This window comes from Polypterus senegalus, chromosome 3, assembly GCF_016835505.1.
Source record: "Polypterus senegalus isolate Bchr_013 chromosome 3, ASM1683550v1, whole genome shotgun sequence".
NCBI classification, from domain to species: domain Eukaryota; kingdom Metazoa; phylum Chordata; class Cladistia; order Polypteriformes; family Polypteridae; genus Polypterus; species Polypterus senegalus.
This window is the reverse complement of record NC_053156.1, coordinates 276,805,588-276,828,301: the sequence shown is the minus strand read 5'-3', so window position 1 is coordinate 276,828,301 and position 22,714 is coordinate 276,805,588. Positions and strand designations below refer to the sequence as shown.

General features: G+C 36.3%; 1 protein-coding gene across 1 annotated transcript in view; it reads left to right on the top strand.

Annotated features, from left to right (window-relative positions):
- The first annotated feature begins 879 nt into the window (after positions 1 to 879).
- c3h6orf89 (chromosome 3 C6orf89 homolog) overlaps positions 880 to 22,714 on the top strand; it is a 32,204-nt gene continuing 10,369 nt past the window's right edge. The window contains exons 1-3 of the mRNA XM_039749232.1: positions 880 to 1,133; positions 5,203 to 5,706; positions 6,483 to 6,648. Coding sequence (XP_039605166.1) covers positions 5,518 to 5,706; positions 6,483 to 6,648 — 355 coding nt within the window. The 5' untranslated portion in view covers positions 880 to 1,133; positions 5,203 to 5,517. The remainder of the gene's footprint in view (positions 1,134 to 5,202; positions 5,707 to 6,482; positions 6,649 to 22,714) is intronic.

The window sequence follows — 22,714 nt, the reverse complement described above, 5'->3', positions numbered from 1 at the left end:
CTTTATACAAAGAGCTGTGGAAATCTGGAACCAAGACATGGAGTTGAAGCAGAAACCTTGACAACATTTAAGAAATATCTGCATGAAATATTAGGACAGCTTAGATTTTAGCTAAACAAACACACTTAATGGACTGAATGGTCTCCTCTCGTTTGTCAGATTACTTATGTTCTAAGTTAAAGTGCGTTGAGAATCAATGCTTTATATTTTTATAGTTCTATTTCCGACTGAGCATTTTTCACTTCTTCCAATGTGTTAATAAAATGACCAGATTTTATTTTAAATTGTGCAAAGTTAGGCATCTTCTTGGACCATTAAATTAATGAATGTTGAATTTACCTATTACTTATTTATTTAAAGAGCTTCTGTAAAAAGCCAAATTTATCCCTGGGTATAGATAAAGTTCTATCTATCTATACTTGAGTTCCAGTTTTCTTAGGATAATTTTATTTAACCCTTTAATGTTAGTTGTGTGTAACATTTACACAATGCTTACATATATATATATATATATATATATATATAGTTTACACTTAATTTTAATTAGATTTTTTCAGACGTTTTGTACTAAAAGTTGATTCCCAGAAGGCACCGCGGGACAAACATGTATGTGCACCTAATTAGGTGGAAAATACGTGTCGACGATTCATCGAAAATAAATGTAAAATGTTTAAATTGCATTTAACAGGAAATATTTACTAAACTGTTTCCACGTTTATGTCCCTGCTTGAAATTATGTAGCTCTGAAACCATATAAACTGGGCGCAGTGTGGAATGTGTCGCGGTAAAGCAACATCTTCGGCGTCGCAATCGGAGACTGAACAGACCAATCAGAGTCAAGCATTGAAGCACTCGGCCGCTCGCAGTTGCGCGATGACACGTGAAGCCGAGGCTAAACCGGAAGTGTTGCTTGTGTAGCTCTTAGTCTCAAGGCCAGAGCACATCTACGAATTATCACGGAAATAAAGAATTCAGTTTCGTGACACTTGATCTTATGATTTATGCATAAAGATGTGAGAAATTAGCAAATGTTAAGCGACTTTTTACCTCAAAATAATGAAAGGAAAACTGAACTTGAGTGCGCTGAAAAGTGAGGGATGAAAGGCAATTTCACCGACGTATCGCTAACCCAGGTAGTACAATACTGCAACGGTGAGGGGTGGGAAGTTCCTGTAAACTGCCAGGTACCATGCCTGGCAAGGTTTTGCGTACAACACCTACCAAGCGTTGTAAGATGTTCTGAAACAGAATTGTCAATCTTTAAAACTGTCATGTACCAATACACATTCCGAAGGGTTGTTTAATCAAGTAACACGTGTAATGTTTACTGACTTATTTATAGGTTGAATTTTGTTAAATATGTTTAAACTTATTCAACAAAATATGAACGTTGCTAATTATTAAACCTGTGCCTTTGAGTAGTTCGAATATCTTGTAAATTCACATAGGAGGTAAAGAGTGTAGCAAATGTGAAGCTAGTCCTACTTGGGCTGATATGCTCACAGACTACAACAGCGGCTCTTAACGCTCACTCCTCGGGGCCTCTGTGGCTGCAGGGCTTTGTCCCAACCCATTTCTTCTCTCAATTGCACTTCTACCTTAATGAAGCAGGCCGTTATTTCCAAGTTTCTGTGCTTTTAACAACCTCCCGGATATTTCATTATTAGTCTTTTTCTGAGTGAAATAGGAATTAATATGTGTTAGATGGTTTAGAAGTCATTGCTCTATCTTTCTATTTCCGTCTATGAGCACTCGAGTGGGTAAACACTGAAGTAGCTGCTTCTTTGGAGTCGTAGTTATTTCTGCTGGTGTCTGCTCTGTTTAACATTAATTGTTTGAATTCAGATATAATTAAAAAATGCAAACTCCACTGAAAATGTGTATTAAAAACCCAAATTAAGCATTTAAAGATACAGAACAAATAAGAATATGTTTTAATTTCCTACAAGTGTAAACCTAACACTACTGCACTTTTCTAAATGCAAAATAAAAGGATTAGCATGCCAGCTACTTAAAAATTTCGATCAATTAACAGTAATTAACAGACTCTTCAATTCCACCCGGGGGGAGTAAATGCTAATTTTAATTTTTTTTTCATTTTTTTCATTTTTATTACTATTTAATTTAATATTGTTTCTTTGTATCAGTATACTGCTGCTGGATTATGTGAATTTCCCCTTGGGATTAATGAAGTATCTATCTATCTATCTATCTATCTAACAATAACTGACTGCTTGAGGAACTGGTTGGAACAAAAATATGCAGCCACGGGGGGACCTTAGGGCTGAACATTGAGAACAACTGAACTAGACTCTAGCTACTGTATCCAACCAGAAATGGGATTGAGCACCCCGATTAATAGTAAACGTGTTAACAGTTTGGGAAACTTACCATTAATATAGATGATCTTGTAAGTGTCCGATTTTTCATAAATTTACGTCTGCATAGTTTAAATCAGAAAAACCATTGTCACAAAATGTTTTTATTGCAAGTTAAAAATAAAAACAACAAGCTGATATGTTCTATTAGAGCAAGATTTAAATATTTTAAATTGACTTGTTGGGTGTTGTTTGTGGTGATCTGATTTTTATTTATTTTTTTAAGCTTTAAGTTAGAGTTTCATGGTAATTTTATTTCCCAGGTTTAGAAAGGACTGAGATGATCTAGATATCTGCACTGGCAATCGGAAGGTTGCCGGTTCGAATCCTGGAAATGCCAAAAGGGACTCTGCTCTATTGGGCCCTTGAGCAAGGCCCTTAACCTGCAATTGCTGAGCGCTTTGAGTAGTGAGAAAAGTGCTATATACATGCAAAGAATTTTTATTATAAGAAAAATATATAAAGTGTTAAAATAACATTTTACAAAGCGATTAGAAGGGCAAATGAAGGGAAGAATGAAGAATTGATGTAAAGGCTATAAGTCATGTGGTGGTAATAAATAGGCAATGGATGGTTTGGATGTATAGTGCCAGAAAGTTTGAACACATCTTAAAATGTCTTGTTTTTTGATAGTACTAGGGTGTTGTGCCGTGTTAGCCATTATGAATGTAGTGAGAAGTCAAGCAAAATGGCACATTTTATTGGCTAACTAAAAATATTACAATATGCAAGCTTTCGAGGCAACTCGGGCCCTGAAATTTTTTTAGTTAGCTAATAAAAGGTGTCATTTTGCCTGACTTCTCACTACATTGTTTTAGATAGAAATGCTAAATACTGGTGGTGCTTGCAACAGAGGTAAGGTGATTCCTGAATGTTGACCATAATATGGTCTTCCGGACCTCTTCAGTCCAATGTTTGTGTTCTTTTGACCATTTTAATCTTTTTTGTCAGTTTCAGATATGTCTTTTTTCTTTGAAACTCTGCTTCTAGGGCCAGCATCTTTTATAGAAAACAAGTATGAATTTCTAATAACACCATGAAAATGTCTGGAAGTCCAGACTTTTGATTGGTACTGTAAGGAGATAAAGGCAATAACTGGGTGAAATGATGCCTCATTTGTTTTGCCCTGTGACTGAGCATTCAATTAATCTTTAAAGTTGTTTACAAATGTGGGAATACAATTAGTCAAATTGTGTTGGTCACTCAGTCTTTAAGTAAAAAATATAATAAAACAGCCTCAGTAGAATACAAATTTAATGATACACATTTTAATGCATAATTGCTATCTATTTGTTGGTTGTAACACAATGGCAAGATAAATGATGCTGTGAATGTGGTATGTTTGTTATTGGTAGTCTTGCAGATAGACTTAGATGAAGCTTCAAAACTAAGTAACACTTTTCTCTAGGACTGGAGTAGTAATATTTTTGTACTTTAACATCAGGGTTTTCATTGTTGTGTGAATAACAGTGCATAACCAGCACAATAAAGAGTTCTGTTTTGTTGGTGTTCAATACTTTCTGGAGTTAGGATGCAGCCTTTTATAAAATGTAGTAAAAATATAAAGCTGAGGAGAATTTAGGTATGAATAGGGAAATTTCTGATTGAAAAAAATGATTTAGTTAAACAGAACAGTCTTTGTTAAAAACATAATCTGGTTTCATAACATACAAACACAAGTTAAATTTGTTGTGGAACTAAAGCATTGGATAGTATGCAAGTCTATCCATCATCCATGTTCCAATCCTGCTTATCTTGAGCTGGGAAGTTGGAGCCTATCCCTGCACTAACTAATATCAGTGGCATAAGTAAATGTTATATGGAATTAGCATCTTGGATGAAAGCTTGAAGGAACAATGTAAATTTACTTTAAAAAGATAAAAAGTGTGTAAAAGAAAAGAGCATGATTATGGATAGCAAGGCAGCCTCAAAAGACAAGCTAAAAATGTATTTTAATAAGGAGCCAAAGAAAGCCTGACAGGTATCACCAGCAGTTGCTGGTGATAAGAACTAGAAACACTGTAAAACTGTTCAGAGTGAATGTCTGCCTGCACATGATCTGAATAATTTATTATATACATTTAACAAGCTTCATTTTGTTTTAGACCATGAAAGGGATAAGAGCAAGGTATACTATAATGCTGTTAGTTTACAATTTTAGTCTTGTAAAACAAGGAAAAACACAAGACCCAAACTGAGTCAGCCATAAAAATGTAGTTAGTTTACAAGCATAGTGAAATAATTCTTGACCTTTGGGAAAGACCAGGGGCCCAAAATAATTCTGCAAAAGCAAGTGGTCTGTATACATTACCGCTCACTTTATATCATTGATGTGTTCTGTGTAGGTTGTAGTAAAGTGGTTTCCTCTCATAAGTTACATTGCTCTAATTACATGTTGATTTTTATTTCTTTAAAGATGTTTTTTAAAAAGTTAAATCTCATTGATATAATAATCACCATGACTATTGGGTGGAAAGTAATGCTAATGATGCCCAGTTAGTCATTCTAAACATAATCTTTGAATATTTGCAGCAAGCGTAAAGTTTAAGAAAGATTTTCTTTAAAATATTCAGATACTGTTGTGCTAATGGAGTCCAGGGCTGCTTACTTCTTTGTATCAAATGCTACAGATGTTTGGCATCGTGACCCTAAATTGTATTAAATAGGTTTGAGAATGTTGTGTTGTATTAACTTTTGAATAATTATAAATGTGTTTACAGTTTATTTCTACTTCAGTTCATGTTTTCTGAACAAATAGAAATAGTCTGATTATGTGCAGATCATAAATAATTAAACTTAAATATATGCTTTCTTTTATTAACAGAGAGAAAAAAAAGCATCATTCCAAACCATCTGCTAGCAGGGTTGTGAAGATAAGTCCTCTATATCTTGTTAATGATTTCCTGAGTTCAAAGTAAAAACTCTTAACCATGAGGACTCGTCCAGGAAGTCGACTAAGCAGAAGTGGCATGACCTGGTTAATTGCTGTGATGTTCCAGAATATAATTATAGAGTCCTGTGATGCCTTACTGTATCCTGGGTTTATTAAATACTGAAGGAGTAGGACCAGAATCCATCAGGAGGAAAAGACATTTTTTTCCATTTATTGGATCAGTGCTTCAGATGGGAGTTTGAAAACATGGGCATGGCCCCAAGTGAACCAAGCATCTATGACAAGCTGTCTGAAAGCATAGATGTCCTACGTCAGTCAGGACACCGGTTTGGCATGTCTGAGAAAGAGATTGAGAAGTTCATTCTGGAGGTGCTGGAGACCAATGTACCCAGGAGGGACCCACCCCGATTCCCCATTCTGATAGCAGCTAGTAAGGTGCGGGATAATATATTAATGGTTTTCAGGAGAATGTAGAAGGTTGTATGTCATTTTGAAAACATTAGTCATACTTGTAGGTTTTTGTAAAATGGAATTGTATTGCTTAGATTTGTAGGTATTATTCTAATGAGCCTGAAAAAAATAGTTTTGTGTTAACAACCTTATTAATCACTGTTCTTTATCAGTTATTTATTAGTGAGATTATGTTGTACAAGTTTTGGTTAGATGCAGAAGTTATTAAGATAGGTGATCTTCTTGAGAGAGTAGTTAATAGGTGTGGTATATAAAATGCAACAAAACAAGACAATCTTGAATTACTAAGTTTGAGTTATAAAAACACGTATTTAGATAAGTGTTAGAGGCAGTGATGAATGAATAAGATGTCTTATGGCAGAATTGGCCATGACCTATGATCAAGTAGCCTTAAATACTTGAAGTCTTTGATTGTTCCTGCTTTTTTTGTGGCACTGAGGTCTTATTTCATTTGCAGCTTTTGTCTACTAATCATCAAACCAAACGTGTATTTTTAATAAAGTTATCTTTATTTTAGCAATGCTTCCTACATTTACTTCTCACTTGCCCCAAGACTAAAGGGTTTTTTAATTTTTACAATTGATGAAGTCACATGAGCACTCAATAGCAAAACCTGTATCTGAGTTGCATAAATTGGAATAAATTGGAATGCTCTTTTAGGATTAGTACAATGCTATATAGTTTTGATACATATTCTGTACTAAAATGTATTAATGTTGATTTTTTTTTCCCTCCTGCAGCTTTTTTTCATACTTGCATTCCTTCTCCTGACAGTGCTGGCCTTCCTTTACCCTCAAAGCTCCCTTCAATATGGACTTGCAGGCCATCACTCTTATAACTGGTCTTCACCCATTAGCCATGTGCGCCTTCTGTCTCTGCCGATTGCCAAGAAGTACAACCTTCAAGGTACTGTGTTACCTAATGTTGTTTTTGTTTTGAAAGGGACTATGAAGCTTCACTTATACTAAATACCATACACCTGTTTTGTAATTTTTGGGATGATATACTAGATTTTAGCGAAAATTGAGACAAATAGAGAATCTACAGAAAGGTCATCATCAACATTGTTTTAACTGAAAGTGATCTTTGTTGAAGGGATATTCCAACTGAAAATGATTATTTTTTATCTGTTATTTATCCTGTGTTTGTAGTAATGACCACGAAAAAAATGCTAATCTAATGTTTTAATAGAAAATGAAGATCACAGCATTCTTGATACACTGGATGTCAGTGGGGAGCAATGTTGATTAAAAGCAAGCTATATTAAAATGTCATCGAAAAAAATCTGTTACTTGTGTCACGTAATCCATCTGTTAGGTGTCCAGTTGTATGCTGCCAATATGTATATTTTAGATCAACAAATATGTGACACAGGAGAAAGTAATAATTAACACCTTTGGGTGGAGTTTTGCTTTACGAATTGCATAACATAGGTGATACTAATTTGGCGGTTTTGTGATGTTTAACTGTTTTAGGCAATATCTTGTTCTAGAAACAGAATATATTTTCGTTGTTTCCAATAACAAGCCAAAATTCTGTATGTGCCATGTTCAAGCTTAGAAATCTGTGTTGTAAAGTATAGGCCCTTTCCTCAGTAATAGATTCAGGGTGTAAATAGATATGGAAGTCTGCTGGGCTACAAGCTTTGCAGACCTGATAGTCCATGTATGCTTTCTGGTAGCCCAGTGTTATATACAGGGTGAAGGGTTACCTGTAATATTTTACAGCGTTGTTTTTTGTAAAGCATTCTTTTATCACAATATAAACACAATCAGCATCTTGGATGAGAATATTTTAACAAATACAGTAATCCCTGCTCGATTGCGGGGGTTGCGTTCCAGACCCCCCCGCGATAGGTGAAAATCCGCGAAGTAGAAACCATATGTTTGTATGGTTATTTTTATATATTTTAAGCCCTTATAAACTCTCCCACACTGTTAACATTATTAGAGCCCTCTAGGACTAGAACTGTGCTCCATGACAAGACTGAGATGGCAGTTCTTTCTCACAATTAAAAGAATGCAAACATATCTTCTCTTCAAATGAGCGCCGTCAGGAGCAGAGAATGTCAGAGAGAGCGCTCGCTAAGAAACGCAAACAATCAAAAAATCAATATGTGCTTTTAAGTATGCAGAAGCACTAAGATAAAGTGGCATTTTGTAGAGGATCATCCGTATCTTCTAGGCAAACAGCTTCTGTGCAAACAGCCCCTCTGCTCACACCCACTCCGTCAGGCACAGAGCGTGAGAGAGATAGAGAGAAGCAAACAATCAAGCACCGCGCGGGAAGCATATCTTTATATCATTGAGGAGTTTTAGTTAATATGTAATACATGCTCTGATTGGGTAGCTTCTAAGCCATGTGCCAATAGCGTCCCTTGTATAAAATCAACTGGGCAAACAAACTGAGGAAGCATGTACCATAAATTTAAAGACCCATTGTCCACAGAAAGCCGCGAACCAGCGAAAAATCCGTGATATATATTTAGATGTGCTTACATTTTAAATCCGCGATAGAGTGAAGCCGCGAAAGTCAAAGTGCAATATAGCGAGGGATTACTGTAGATGATTTTTCAAAGGATTGTGTGATATTGATGTGTGGTCTTTTCCAATATATACAAAAAATATTTCAGAGAAAATGAGCTGTAATACCACATTAATGTTAGTTTCTCCATCAAAAATATCATCAGTTTGACCTTCAGGGTTATTCTGATTTGCAAGACGTCCCTTACAGTGTAATACGCTAAGAAGTTTAGGCATATATGATGTGTGAATAATGTGTTATGTAATTGGGTTGATGTTTTGTTTTGATTTTGTTTTCTTCCCTTTTAATGTTTAGTTGATCAGAGTGTTGTAAGAGTAGACCTCATTCTCCTTGAAAAAGTTTATTATTCTTGCATATTGTGTGATGATTATGTTGTTTTAATTTCTATCTTAATAAAGGTTGTTAAAAATTTTAAACATATTTATCTATCTAACAGTCATGCTGTGCACACTGTAGTAAACACTTAAACATGTTCTTTAAGTAAATGGGACCAAAGCCATTCATGTCATAGTATTTTAGAAAAAGAAAGTTGAAATTAGCTTTAAACATAAATGCAATCCAATGTAGTGATTTAAGAATAAATGTTATGCAGTTGTACTTTCTACTCCTAGTAATTATTCCTCTGCTAGCATTTTTTAAAGCAAATCATTTTAACAACCTGTGAATAACAAGTTACAGTAATAAATGTTGTTTAAATTAGTGCATTAACATATTTACTTTTATTCTAAGATGCACATATAGTCACATATGTCTTGGAACTTTGCACTCAATATAAAGAAACTGATATCAGCATGCAAAACTGAAAGGTGTGATGTCACTCCAAGCTGTGAATTAGTTTACTTTTTTAGTTTAATAAATTTGTGAACCCCTAATTAGCATTTTTGTCAGGAAGATTTAATTCTGATGTATCTCTTACACAAATTATTCTATATGTAGCAAACCTTGGTGAAAGCTGCTTTATTAATCAAAGCAGATGTAAACAATTATTTGTTTTATGATTATGAAACTCACGCCTATTTGCAAATCAGTAGCACATAGAGCTAGATAACTTACATTAAGTATATGCACACAAATGTAAAAGATTGCTTCAGGTGAAAGATGTAGCCCTCACAAAACAACCATCCTTGCATCTATGATTAAAAGAAGCAGTTTAAGAATTCTGATTTTTATTTGAGTGTACAGTGCACTGATAATTTAAACAATGTAAAGTTGTTTCACTCACCCTCCAACAAAAACACTTAATTCCTGTTTAATTAAAATATGACATTTTGCAGGGTGGTATTTATAGGGTTTACTAGGTATCGGCTAAGAGAGGATATTTTGATATATCAATATTTAGGGGTAACCCCACCCACAGTAGAAAAAGTAAACTACCACAAAAATCTCAAAAAAAGCTTTGATTTGATTTAAATTTGATGACATTATAGAAAAAGGAAAATTAGACCTCTGTACGCATAATATAGTACTTGGCGGCTTCAACAACAATGTCAACTGCCCTCCTTCTGCTCTTACATGCTTCACAAATCCTTTGAACTTAGTCAGGTCCCAGTATAATTTGTGCTGCTGGTCAAACTTGGGACATCCCTGTTGCTTCCCCTGCAAAAATTTCTTAACATGACTTTGCTATTACTAAAAAATACAGTGCAGTCTAACAGTATAACTTTACCTTGTTTTTTCATATATGATGCTACACAAAATGTTAGTGACTTTGCATGTGGTAGTAGTAGTTGGTACTAGGCCTCTTGGTTCTTGCAGCTGTACTCATGGGCCAAGCATGGTAAGAAAAGCAAAAAAACTACCTATGATAGATGATCCTATAGACAAAATTAGCTTGTTAATCAGAGTGGTCAAACGAGAAAATCATACAAGGAAATAAACGGGCCACAGGCAGGGAAATCTGAATTCAAGATTGTTTTGCAGTGTGTGATCTCAGAAAGCATCAGTTTCTGGTGATGTCTGAAATGGGTTACTGCATTCAATGTTGTCAGCAACTAACCAGTGGAAGCATAAGAATCAAAACTTGATTGTTAAGTAAAAAAACATTGCTTGGTCAGATGAATCCAGGTATGTTTTGCACCATACTGATAAGAACTTTGTGCAAGCAACATGAGTCAATGGGGCTGTCCTGTTTGTAGTACACAGGTCATGCTTATGGTGGCAGTGTGCTGTTGTGGAGAATATTTTCATGGCACATGTTAGGCCCCAGGTACTTACTGACAAAGTAAATCTGAACATCTGCACATGTATGAAATGTTCCAGCATGTTAATGCGCCATTGTGTGCACAGTCCCTGGATCTCAATACTATTAAGTATCTTTGGGATTAGGAGAAAAGGGCTGTTTGTAGCAAGATTTTGCAGCATTCAAGTTTACAGCTACAGTGCAGTACAATCCTTTAAGTATGGTACAGAATTCCCAAGCAACATACCAAAACAAATTCATTGTGTTTTGAAGGCTAAAAAAGGTGCAACAGAAACATTGCTAGATAGGTACACCTATAAACTGAATGTATAGACAAGATTGCAAGATTCCTACACAAAAATTTACTACTTCTTATGAGATCTCCATCTGAACTTGAAAAGCGTGACCTTTTCACATTTTTTTTCCCTTCAATCCAGCTGATTTTTCCTATTGTCTACCGACAATAGCCCTGGAGTCATAGTTGCCACTACTCTTCAATTTTAAAGCAAATTGCTGTAATAGTCAGGATGCCTTTCTACTTTTTCAGAGCATGACTAGTCTCTCACCTTTGCTGTCCCCTGTTGATGCCCAAATATCCTGTCACACCTCTGTATATTCTCATTTAGAGCCTTTCACTTTAAATTATCAGAAAATTAGAGCAGTCCAGAATGCTATTTCAAGATGTCTAACCAAGCATAATCAGCCCATGATTATTCAAATTTGCTTAATTTCACCATCTTTATGGTACTGTATTGTCTTTTTAACTTAGGTACTGACTTTCAAAGCTGTTAACTATAGCATCCCAAATTATCTGTAATTGTTCCTTGCCTTATACCAGCTTACTAAAATCTTCATGTGTTTTAATACAACCATTTGATTATTCTAAGTGCTCATTCTGCAGCTATTGCTAAGTGTTCATTATGTCTTTTTGTAGCTGCCTTCCTAGGGTCTGTTGGTCAGGTCACATTGACATTGCTCTTGAAAAGTGGAGCTAATAAACAATAATGTGGTGCTAATTGGGTCATGGCTGAAGTTTTGTTTATTTTTAGGTCTCAATTCATATTTATATATCATACTGTGATTTTGGTACAGGAATCAGGCAGTTTTTGTTGACCTATTTTATTTCTTTACCAGTTTGTATAGTAATTTTTTAAATGTTGAAAGTGTTCACAAAGTGAGAGAGTTTGCTAAGATTTCTCAAGTAACAAGTTGAAAAGCCCAGGGGCCTCGTACATAACGCCATGCGTAGAATTCGCACTATATCATGACGTAAGCACAAAAGCCAAATTGTGCTTACGCACAAAAAACTCCAGATGCAGGAATCTGTGCGCTCACCAACTTCCACGTTCTTCCGCTACATAAATCCCGGTCAGCATGAAAAGTAACGTTTGTGCACGTGCCTGCTGTCCCGCCCCACTCCTCCCAGAATTACGCCTCTTTAAATATGCAAATAAATAAAAATAGCCCTTAAGCTAAGCGTTCTGTGAAAAGATAATGGGAAAAGAGGGAAAATGGAAGAATTTCAACGAATACCAAGTGGAGGCAAGGAAAACATACTATTTGTTGGTTTAAACAGTGGTATAAACAACAAAAGGAAGCTGATCGAGTGACATAGCGTGTCGGAGAAACTCGAAAGCTCAAGTTCACAAAGTCACACAGTGCTCAAAATAAAAAAGAATGTTTTCAGATATGAAAGTCGCCATGAAAAGGCGAGTTGTAGCCCACCATCTGAGTGTCATATGAAAGCTTATTAGGATACAGAGGAAAAAAAAGGCACACAGTGGGGGGAAAAAGCACGAAATGTCAACTTCAATCTCAGAATTTCCACTTCAATCACGTAGTTTATTTTGTCATTAAAGTAGAACATCATAAACTTCATCTTAAAATCGTTTAACTAGTTTCTCAAATTACATCGTAAGTAAAGTAGCATGTTAAATGCTTTGTTTTGTATGTGTTCTTCTATGTGCTCTATGTGTGTGAATCACTACGTGCTTCTTAAACCGGCTTTCTCTACCTCCGACAGGACACAGAATCCATTAATTTTGTAATATTACAGCTCTCTGAATAACTAAAATACTGAGATGTATATGTGATATTTTCATGATGATAGCAGTTAAAGCACGTTATTAAACATTGGAACACTGTGGTGCAGTGATTGTGCACGACCTTTGATTAAATAATTTATTGCAGCAGTACTCGGGGGCGGCTCTAGGCTCGTGGCGGCCCTGGGCAGAGAAAGAATCGGTGGCTTCTTCGCCTGCCAATGTCATTATGATATTTTATGCACAGTGGATGGCCACGTCAGTTGCGGACACTGCATAGCCGCCTCGTGCTCATGACACAAGCGTTTAACTGTTGCTGAAATTTAACACTGCATTTTTAGCTGTGTTGTTATTTTCTCTTTCTGTTTTATATTCAATATATATTGGCGAGGCAGCCCTGTGCAGGTACACAGTTTGCACATGCCTAAGGCCGCCCCTGCAGTACTGTCTCTTTCAAACGTACTAACCTCCAATTCCTGTCCTTCCTTTTCTTTCTCCAAGTTACCGATCACCACACAATCAGCTCTATAATGGACGTTAAGCCATCTGTAAGCTTATAACGCCGATTCTTCAAAACTTTTAAGGAACATTGAAATATCTTCCTAGTACATGTTTAATTATTCAATCCTTCACGCTAGTCCCAGTGAATTTTACAGGGTGCGGCAGGAACAATCCGTGAGCGGAGCGCCAGATCCTTGCTAGCGTAGCAACACCATGTCCTTTAATTATTAACAATATAAATTATTTAAATGAAGTTAAAGTTTTATATATAGATATAGATATATATATATATAGATATATAGATATATATATAGATTATATATAGATAGATATACATATATATATACACACACGCACACACACACACACAGACACAGTACAGGACAAGACAAAAGTTTGGACACACCTCCTCATTCAATGTGTTTTCTTTATTTTCATGACCATTTACAGCACTCCATCACTCTCCTTCTTGTTCAAATAGCCCTTACACCTGGAGGTGTGTTTGGGGTCATTGTCCTGTTGAAAAATAAATTATCGTCCAACTAACCTGACTTCTGCACAACACAACTGCTGGTCCCAACCCCATTGATAAAGCAATAAATTCCACTAAATAACCCTGATAAGGCAAACCTGTGAAGTGAAAACCATTTCAGGTGAATACCTGTTGAAGCTCATCGAGAGAATGCCAAGAGTGTGCAAAGCAGTAATCCGAGCAAAGGGTGGCTATTTTGAAGAAACTAGAATATAAAACATGTTTTCAGTTATTTCACCTTTTTTTGTTAAGTACATAACTCCACATGTGTTCATTCATAGTTTTGATGCCTTCAGTGAGAATCTACCAATGTAAATGGTCATGAAAATAAAGAAAACACATTGAATGAGGAGGTGTGTCCAAACTTTTGACCTGTACTGTGTGTGTATGTGTGTGTATATGTGTGTATATATATATATATATATATATAATGAGTAATCCCTCCTCGATCGCGAGGGTTGCGTTCCAGAACCCCCCACGATAGGTGAAAATCCGTGAAGTAGAAACCATATGTTTGTATGGTTATTTTTATATATTTTAAGCCCTTATAAACTCTCCCACACTGTTAACATTATTAGAGCCCTCTAGATATGAAATAACACCCTTTAGTCAAAAGCTTAAACTGTGCTCCATGACAAGACAACGATGACAGTTCTTTCTCACAATTAAAAAAATGCAAACATATCTTCTCTTTAAAGGAGCGCTGTCAGAAGCAGAGAATTTCAGAGAGAGAGAGAGTGTGACAGAAAAGGAAGCAATCAAAAAATCAATACGTGCTGTTGGGCTTTTAAGTATGCACACCGCGATAAAGCAGCCGCAACAGAAGGGAGCAATGTGAAGGTAATCTTTCAGCATTTTTAGAGTAGCATCTGTATCTTCTAGGCAAACAGCCCCTCTGCTCACACCCCCTCCGTCAGGCAGAGAGAGTGAGAGAGACAGAGAAAAGCAAACAATCAAGCACCGCTTGGGAAGCACATTGCTTATCATTGAGGAGTTTTCGTTAATATGTAATACATGCTCTGATTGGGTAGCTTCTAAGCCATCCACCAATAGCGTCCCTTGTATGAAGTCAACTGGGCAAACAAACTGAGGAAGCATGTACCATAAAGTAAAAGACCCATTGTCCGCAGAAATCCGCGGACCAGCGAAAAATCCGTGATATATATTTAGATATGCTTACATTTAAAATCCATGATAGAGTGAAGACGCGAAAGTCGAAGTGCGATATAGCGAGGGATCACTGTATATTTATATACAGTGGTACCTCGGTATACGTCTGCTTTGGAATAAGTCCAACTTGGTATACGTCCTGTTTAGAGGCGAAATATTTTGCTTGGTATACGACCTTTGTTTGAGTCGTGTGCTAGAACAACACGTGTGGTATACCGGGCGCGCGCTGGGTGCCGCCAGTCTGCAAAACCGAGCAGAGAACTTGCGTATGTCAGGGTATGAGGTACCGTGGAAATGTGCGTGGCTTTATGCCAAGTTTAGGTTTTATACATCACGATTTGAACGTGGAAACATTCCTATGCAACATTTCTGTGCCTACGTACTGTTTATACATGAGGCCCCAGATGTTCAAATTTTAAATGGTTGCAGGTTAATGGGTAAACAAGGTACAGGAAAGTCTTGCAGAGCACCCAGACCTTCTTTACAGCTGTGGGTTCAAGTTGAGTAAGGTAACCTTTTAAAAATACATAAATGTTTAAATTCATTATCAATCAATCAATCAACATTTATTTATATAGCACATATTCATACAAAAAAATGTAGCTCAAAGTGCTTTACAAAATGAATAGAAAAATAGAAGACACAATAAAAAATAAACATAAGTCAACATTAATTAACATAGAATAAGAGTAAGGTCCGATGGCCAGGGTGGACAGAAACAACAAAAAACTCCAAAGGCTGTAGAAAAAAATAAAATCTGTAGGGGTTCCAGACCATGAGACCGCCCAGTCCCCTCTGGCAATCTACCTAACATAAGTCAAACAGTCCTCTTTGTATTTAGGGTTTTCATGGAAGGACCTGATGATGATGGTCACGTAGACTTCTGGCTTTTCAGTCCATCAGTGTTGGTGCATCATGATGCTTTGAGTAGGTGGTGGTGGAGCAGGCCACCACCACAAAGAAACCGGAAAAAGAAACAGAAGAGAGAGTAGGGGTCAGTATGGATTTTGGAGCCACTGTGAATAGTTATTATGAAGAATTGAACATACAGAATATCAGTATTAAGTTAAAGTGAAGTTATAAAAAGGCCATGTTAAAGTAATGTGTTTTCAGCAGTGTTTTAAAGTGCTCTACTGTATTAGCCTGGCGAATTCCTATTGGCAGGCTATTCCAGATTTTAGGTGCATAACAGCAGAAGGCCGCCTCACCACTTCTTTTAAGTTTAGCTTTTGGAATTATAAGGAGACACTCATTTGAAGATCTAAGGTTACGATTTGGAATATAACGTGTCAGGCATTCCGATATATAAGATGGAGCGAGATTATTTAAGGCTTTATAAACCATAAGCAGTATTTTAAAGTCAATCCTGAATGACACAGGCAACCAGTGTAGTGACATCAAAACTGGAGAAATGTGTTGGATTTTCTTTTCCCAGTTAGGATTCTAGCAGCTGCATTCTGCACTCGTTGCAAGTGATTTATGTCTTTTTTGGGTAGTGCTGAGAGGAGTGCGTTACAGTAATCTAGTCTACTGAAAACAAAACCGTGAATTAATTTCTCGCATCTTTCAATGATATAAGAGGTCTAACTTTAGCTATGTTTCTTAAGTGAAAAAATGCTGTCCTAGTGGTCTGATGAATATGCGATTTAAAATTCAGATTACAGTCAACGGTTACCCCTAATTTTTTTACTTCCGTCTTAACTTTTAATCCTAGTGCATCAAGTTTATTTCTGATAACCTCACTGAATCCATTATTGCCAATTACTAAAATTTCAGTTTTCTCTTTATTTAGTTTGAGAAAATTACTATTCATCCATTCAGAAATACCAGTAAGACATTGTGTTAGTGTATCGAAAGAGTCGGAGTCATCAGGTGCTATTGATAAGTACAGCTGTGTGTCATCAGCATAGCTGTGGTAACTCACGTTGTAACCTGAGATAATCTGACCTAACGGAAGCATGTAGATTGAGAATAACAGCGGACCCAGGATAGAGCCTTGTGGAACACCATATCGGATATCATGTGTCTTTGAGATGTGATTACCACAAAGAATTTTCTACCTGCCAGGTAGGATTCAAACCAATTTAAGACACTGCCAGAGAGGCCCACCCATTGACTAAGGCGATTTCTAAGAATATTATGATCAATGGTGTCAAATGCAGCACTCAGATCTAAGAGGATGAGAACAGATAAATGGCCTCTGTCTGCATTTACCCGCAAGTCATTTACTACTTTAACAAGTGCAGTTTCTGTACTGTGATTTGTTCTGAAGCCTGACTGAAATGTATCAAGAATAGCATGTTTATTGAGGTGGTCATTTAACTGCATAATGACTGCCTTCTCTAGAATTTTACTTAAGAAGGGCAGGTTAGTGATGGGTCTAAAATTTTCAAAGGCAGAGGGGTCAAGATTATTTTTCTTGAGCAGGGGTTTAACTACAGCAGTCTTAAGACAGTCTGGAAAGACCCCCGTATCTAATGACGAACTAACTATGTCCAGAATATTGTCAATTAGCACACCTGATATTTCTTTGAAAAACCTGGTTGGTATTGGATCAAGGACGCAGGTGGAGGGTTTCAGTTGAGAGATTATACTATGTAATTCAGGTAAATCTATCCTGGTGAAAGCATTTAATTTGTTTATAATGGAGTACCGGGGCTTTGGAGGTTCTGCAGTGTTGGGGAGATATACTATGTTATCTCTAATATCATTAATTTTTTGATTGACAAATACAGCAATGTTCTCACAGGTTTCACTGGAAGTATTCTGGGGGCATTCCTTTGTGTTACCTGGGTTTAACAGACGATCAGTTGTAGAAAATAAGACTCTGGGATTACTAGCATTGTTATTTATAATATTAGAGAAATAGCAGCGCCTGTCAAGACGGACAGTGTTATTGTATTCTGTTATTTTAGCCTTCAATATCTCATAATGGATAGTTAGTTTAGTTTTCCTCCATTTACGCTCAGCTCTGCGACATGTTCTTTTTAAATCAGACACTCTTTGGGTCTTCCATGGAATAACAATACTAGAGGATTTTTTAACTGTCTTTTCAGATTAGTAAAGAGAATTATTTATTTTAAGTCTTGCACCCGTTTTCCTTTATAGACTGGTACACATTAGTTTTGTAAATCCTCAGAAGAAATGGTAAATGTTTTTTGCATTACATTATAATTATCATATTCTGTACAAGACAGTTTTATCCATTGTGCTGGAGCCCCATCTAGGTTTAGTTCCTGTGTTATACATAATACTGTTTGGATAAGCTATGCATGAGTTGAGTTTGGAAAAATAATGAAAAAAATGCACAAGATGCATCACTACGCACTTGCATTTATCTCTCTCTCTCTGTCTCTTTTATTTGATCACACTTATCCATTGCTTGGATTTCAGACCTTTGATAACTGCTTAAATTTTATTCAGAGCCCTCCATTGTTTTACATCAGTTGCTGCCAGAATATGTTTAGATTATGTTCAGCCTGTTCATAATACATTCAACCAGGAAATACAAAGCTGTATCAAATTTCTGAATATAGTTTTCCAGTCAGTCTGAATCCACTCAAGTCAAATGATTACTTGAAGAATGTGAGACTGTTTTCTTTACCTCATGCTGTACCTTCCAGCTTACACGGTACAGAATTATTGGCTTGTTTAAATGTAGCACTGTTTTCTGCAAGTGATTTTTATTGGACTTAAACTTTGCTTTTACTACATGCCAGATGATATAAATTTTAATAACTACATGAAATGCCACATTAGCTTGTAATATGAAAGCTGATATTTCCCAGTTTTTCATTCTTATATGTAATATTTATTGCAAAATTAAAAATTTTAAAACAATATTTTAAATAATGCTGTTGCTGGCTTGTCTACAGAAAACCAATTGCATCATATTTTTTTTCCAGTGTGTGCGTTCATACTCTGTATTAACTGTGTGCTCTGTAACCAATAGAAATTGATAGAAGTGCATGCAGTTTTACATTGCATGAGTAACAGTAGGTTTTATTTTTCAATGTAATGTCCTCAAATTTACAGCTTATATGGTGAAAGTTATCTAGTCACTTTCTTATTGTGTACTCGTTGTACACTCTTAAAGTGTTTTGTGCATGTATGCACTGTTCTGATTGCAAAAATAAGTGAAATGTGTTTACTTACAAAGGATAATCAATTCACCTTTTCCTGTTTACATAAGCATGTTGATGCTGCAATTCTGTATGGATTCTTTTTGTTCAGTGCAATGATTAATATTGCCTATTTTTACTTTGTGAGGTGTGTGTGTGTGTGTATATAATTTTATAAGGATTCCTAGTACAAAAAATATTTCATTGCCCTTTTGATATTCATTGTTAATGCTGAGTAGTCACATTCTTGATAGGTCACAGCTTGAGTAAGATTTACTTTTTGCAAATGACAGTGACCTTTTGTCCAGTCAGTCTTTAGAATTACAGTATTTTAAAACTTTAAACATGCATTGGACTATTCTTTGCAATTTTTATGTTAATCACAATAATAGGAAAAATTTATTTCTCTATAGATATCTCTCTTCGCATTTTGTAGTTTTGTAATATAGATTAATTTTTCATTAAGCTCTCCTTCCTGCACTGCCCTCTTCTACATGTTGAAGCGCGTTTGGTATGCTGATTAAATCCCCCCTTAGTGGATTTGTGTTTAGCTTGGCTGCTTTTTTCATACCAGAATGCTGATCATTATTTTAATATTGCAGTGCTTTTTTTCTCCTTTAGTTCTTTTCCTGGATTTTAGGTTTGTTTCCTACTGACATTTACTTCACCTTTTATCCTGCAATTAACAATTGCTACATTATTTTTCTATAAGAGCTAGGATTGTACTGATTTATGAGAAAATGGACATTCCTTTTTCAGTTTTACTTAATTTACTTTTACTTTGTTGCATTTTAATTTTTTGTTATTTTTATGTTTCAGTGGACTGAAAACTACAATACATACAGGGCAATCTTCAGTTGTTTTATAGATCCTTCCAAATTCTACAGTATGACATATCAGTGATTTTGTTAAACATACCTGAAATCATATCTCTGATAAATGTTATATTAACAAATGGCAGTTATCCTAACTACAGGGTCACGGGGGGTCTGCTGGAGCCAATCCCAGCCAACACAGGGTGCAAGGCAGGAAACAAACCCCTAGGGACAATTTAGAATCGCCAGTGCACCTAACCTGCATGTCTTTGGACTGTGAGAGGAAACCCACTCAGCCACGGGGAGAACATGCATCCACGCAGGGAGGACCCGGTAACTGCAAGGCAGCAGCACTACCTACTGCACCACCGTGCTGCCCCTTAGGCAATACTAATTAAAATAGAATAAAAGTAAAGTCTGATGGCCAGGAGGACCGAAAAAACAAACAAAAAAAACTCCAGACAGCTGGAGAAAAAAAGCAAAATCTAAAGGGGTTCCGAGACCGCCCAGTCCCCAGTAGGCTTTCTACCTAACATAAATTATCTAAATTAATTAGATGACAATGTTCATGTGGACCTCTGGCCTACAGTCCATCAATGTAGGGACTGCATGGTGCTTTGATCCGGTGGTGGTGGCACAGATCACCACCACAGAAAACCAGAAAAAAACGCAGAGAAAGTAGGGGTTAGTACGGATTTTGGCGCCACGAAAAAAATAATTAAATACATAAACACAATATCAAGGTTAGACTAAAATGAAGCTATGAGAAAGCCATGTTAAAATAATGAGTTTTTGTAGAGATGCACGATATATCGGGAACTGTATTGTTATCGGCTGATGTTTGTTTATTAAAAATGATGAAATCAAAATCGGTTAGATGTGTTTATTTTAACCAATACAGCAGACCAATATAATTGGGCTTGTCAACATTGTCCGTTCACTAAATAATTAAAAGTTGCTTTCATTGTTCTGTGAAGCAGACATTAAGCTGCAGAAAAACATGCATGTAAGCACAGCCCCTTGCACTCACAAAAAAAAGGGGGTTTCCTAGTTTTGCTGACAGGAGCAACTGTGTGGTCATATTTTTCTGTAAAAAAGGAAGATAACAGAGTTGCTACCTGCTCTTTCTGCAAAAATGAGATAATGTGAAGAGGCTGCAGAATTAAGTATTTCAGTACCACAAATTTAATTTCCCATCTGAATAACCACAATAACGAATTATACACGGAATTTTATCAACTAATGCTAGTTGAATCAGATGCTACTGGGCTCAATAGCGGTATCCTTATACAGCGAACCCTTCAAAACACGATGACATTTCCTCAAGACTGCACCATAACTACTAAAATAATGGAAATAAACGCACTCGTGACCAACCTTTTTCCCTAGCTGAGGACGAGGGATTTTGTCGGCTACTACATCATTTAGAATCTCGGTACATTCTTCCAAGCTGGCGATACTTTGCAGATGTCTCACTGCCTGCATTATATGATGTGATTACTACACATATCCACGAGCTTTTAAAAAAAATGTCACCAGCATTAGCTTCACTACAGATATGTGGAGCTCAGAGGTCAGCCCCATGAGTATGCTTAGTCTAATGACACACACTGGATTGGCGAACAACATTTGGAGACAAAAGAATAGTCTTGCATGATAACGATTTATATGGTTCTCATTCTGCATCTTTCATTGCACAAGCTTTCGATTCCATGTTAGCGAAGTGGAATATTTCAAAAAGTAATGTGCACGTTGTGCTTCGTGACAACGCTCTCGCATTATGGCAAAAGCTATAGAAGAAAGTGTCATTAAAAGTTTAAGCTGCATGGCTCACACTTTACAGCTTGCTGTAAATGAAGGCTTATTGAGCCAGAGAAGTTACTCATTTTAAGCACTCGCTATTTCGAGGCTGAGAGGAAAACAAACAGACCTTGGTACCCCAACAAGAATGCTTCAGCAGGACGTGACAACTCGTTGGAACAGCACGTATTATATGCTGAAAAATCTGGTTGATCAGAAGCGCACTCTTGCTGCGTATGGTGCTGAATACAAGCTTCCTGCTTCTCTCACGCTGCATCAGTGGGCACTTGTGAAATATGTGATTACTCTACTTGAACCATTCAAGCAAATTACTAAAGACATAAGCGCGCATTCATCTACAATTGTGGACTTCATTCCATCTGTTGAAGCGCTTAAAAGTCTGCTTAGCAAGTGTGGCAGGACAGATTCTGGTTTCAGACGGCGAAAAACATACTTTTTGAGGCTGTCACATAACACTTCAGCGATGCATTCTCCGAACCACTACCTATATATCTACTGTCCTTTTAAACAAAATCACCCTAAAATATACAGCAGTCTCTCAATATTTCAAGGCACACCTGTGTTACAAAGTGTTTCATTGTGGAACAGCTTGTGCTGCATCTCTTGTCAGTCTGCATCACAATTTATAGAATGCCCTTTTATATGACCCAAATCATTATATTTCAAGCTTTAAACATCACCAAACATCATCAAGTTTTTATTAATGGCAGTGGCTGGTTTAGGCAGTTGTCTTGTTTTTCTTTACCACATATCTGGTCAAACTATTAATAATTTATTATCTTTCATTATAATATAGGTAAATGTTTGTACATTTTTTTTTTCTTTCAGCTGAATAACTATTTAAGCAAGCCCCCTATCTCCAGAAATAACTGCGCCCTCCAGTATTAGAAAAGCAATGCAGCCTGTTTCCCAACCTTGACCAAGGCAGCACTCAAGTACCTATTGGCACCTTGTACCAGTGTAGACATTGAACACCTTTTTTCAGCTTTGTCAAATATAGTAAATGAAAAGAGAAGCAGTCTTGCTAGTGAAAAGGCAGAAATGCTTCTTTTTGTTAATAAATAACTACCATTTGTGCTTTTAAAGAAGCCAACTTAAGATTAGGGTTACTGGCCTCATTGTACCTTTTATTTTAGTTTTACTTAAAGTAATATAATGTATGTCTCATTATGGCACAAAGAATATGTATTCATTTTTTTTGTTAATATACCCAATGCAATGTTCTGTAATGACAATGTATTCATATG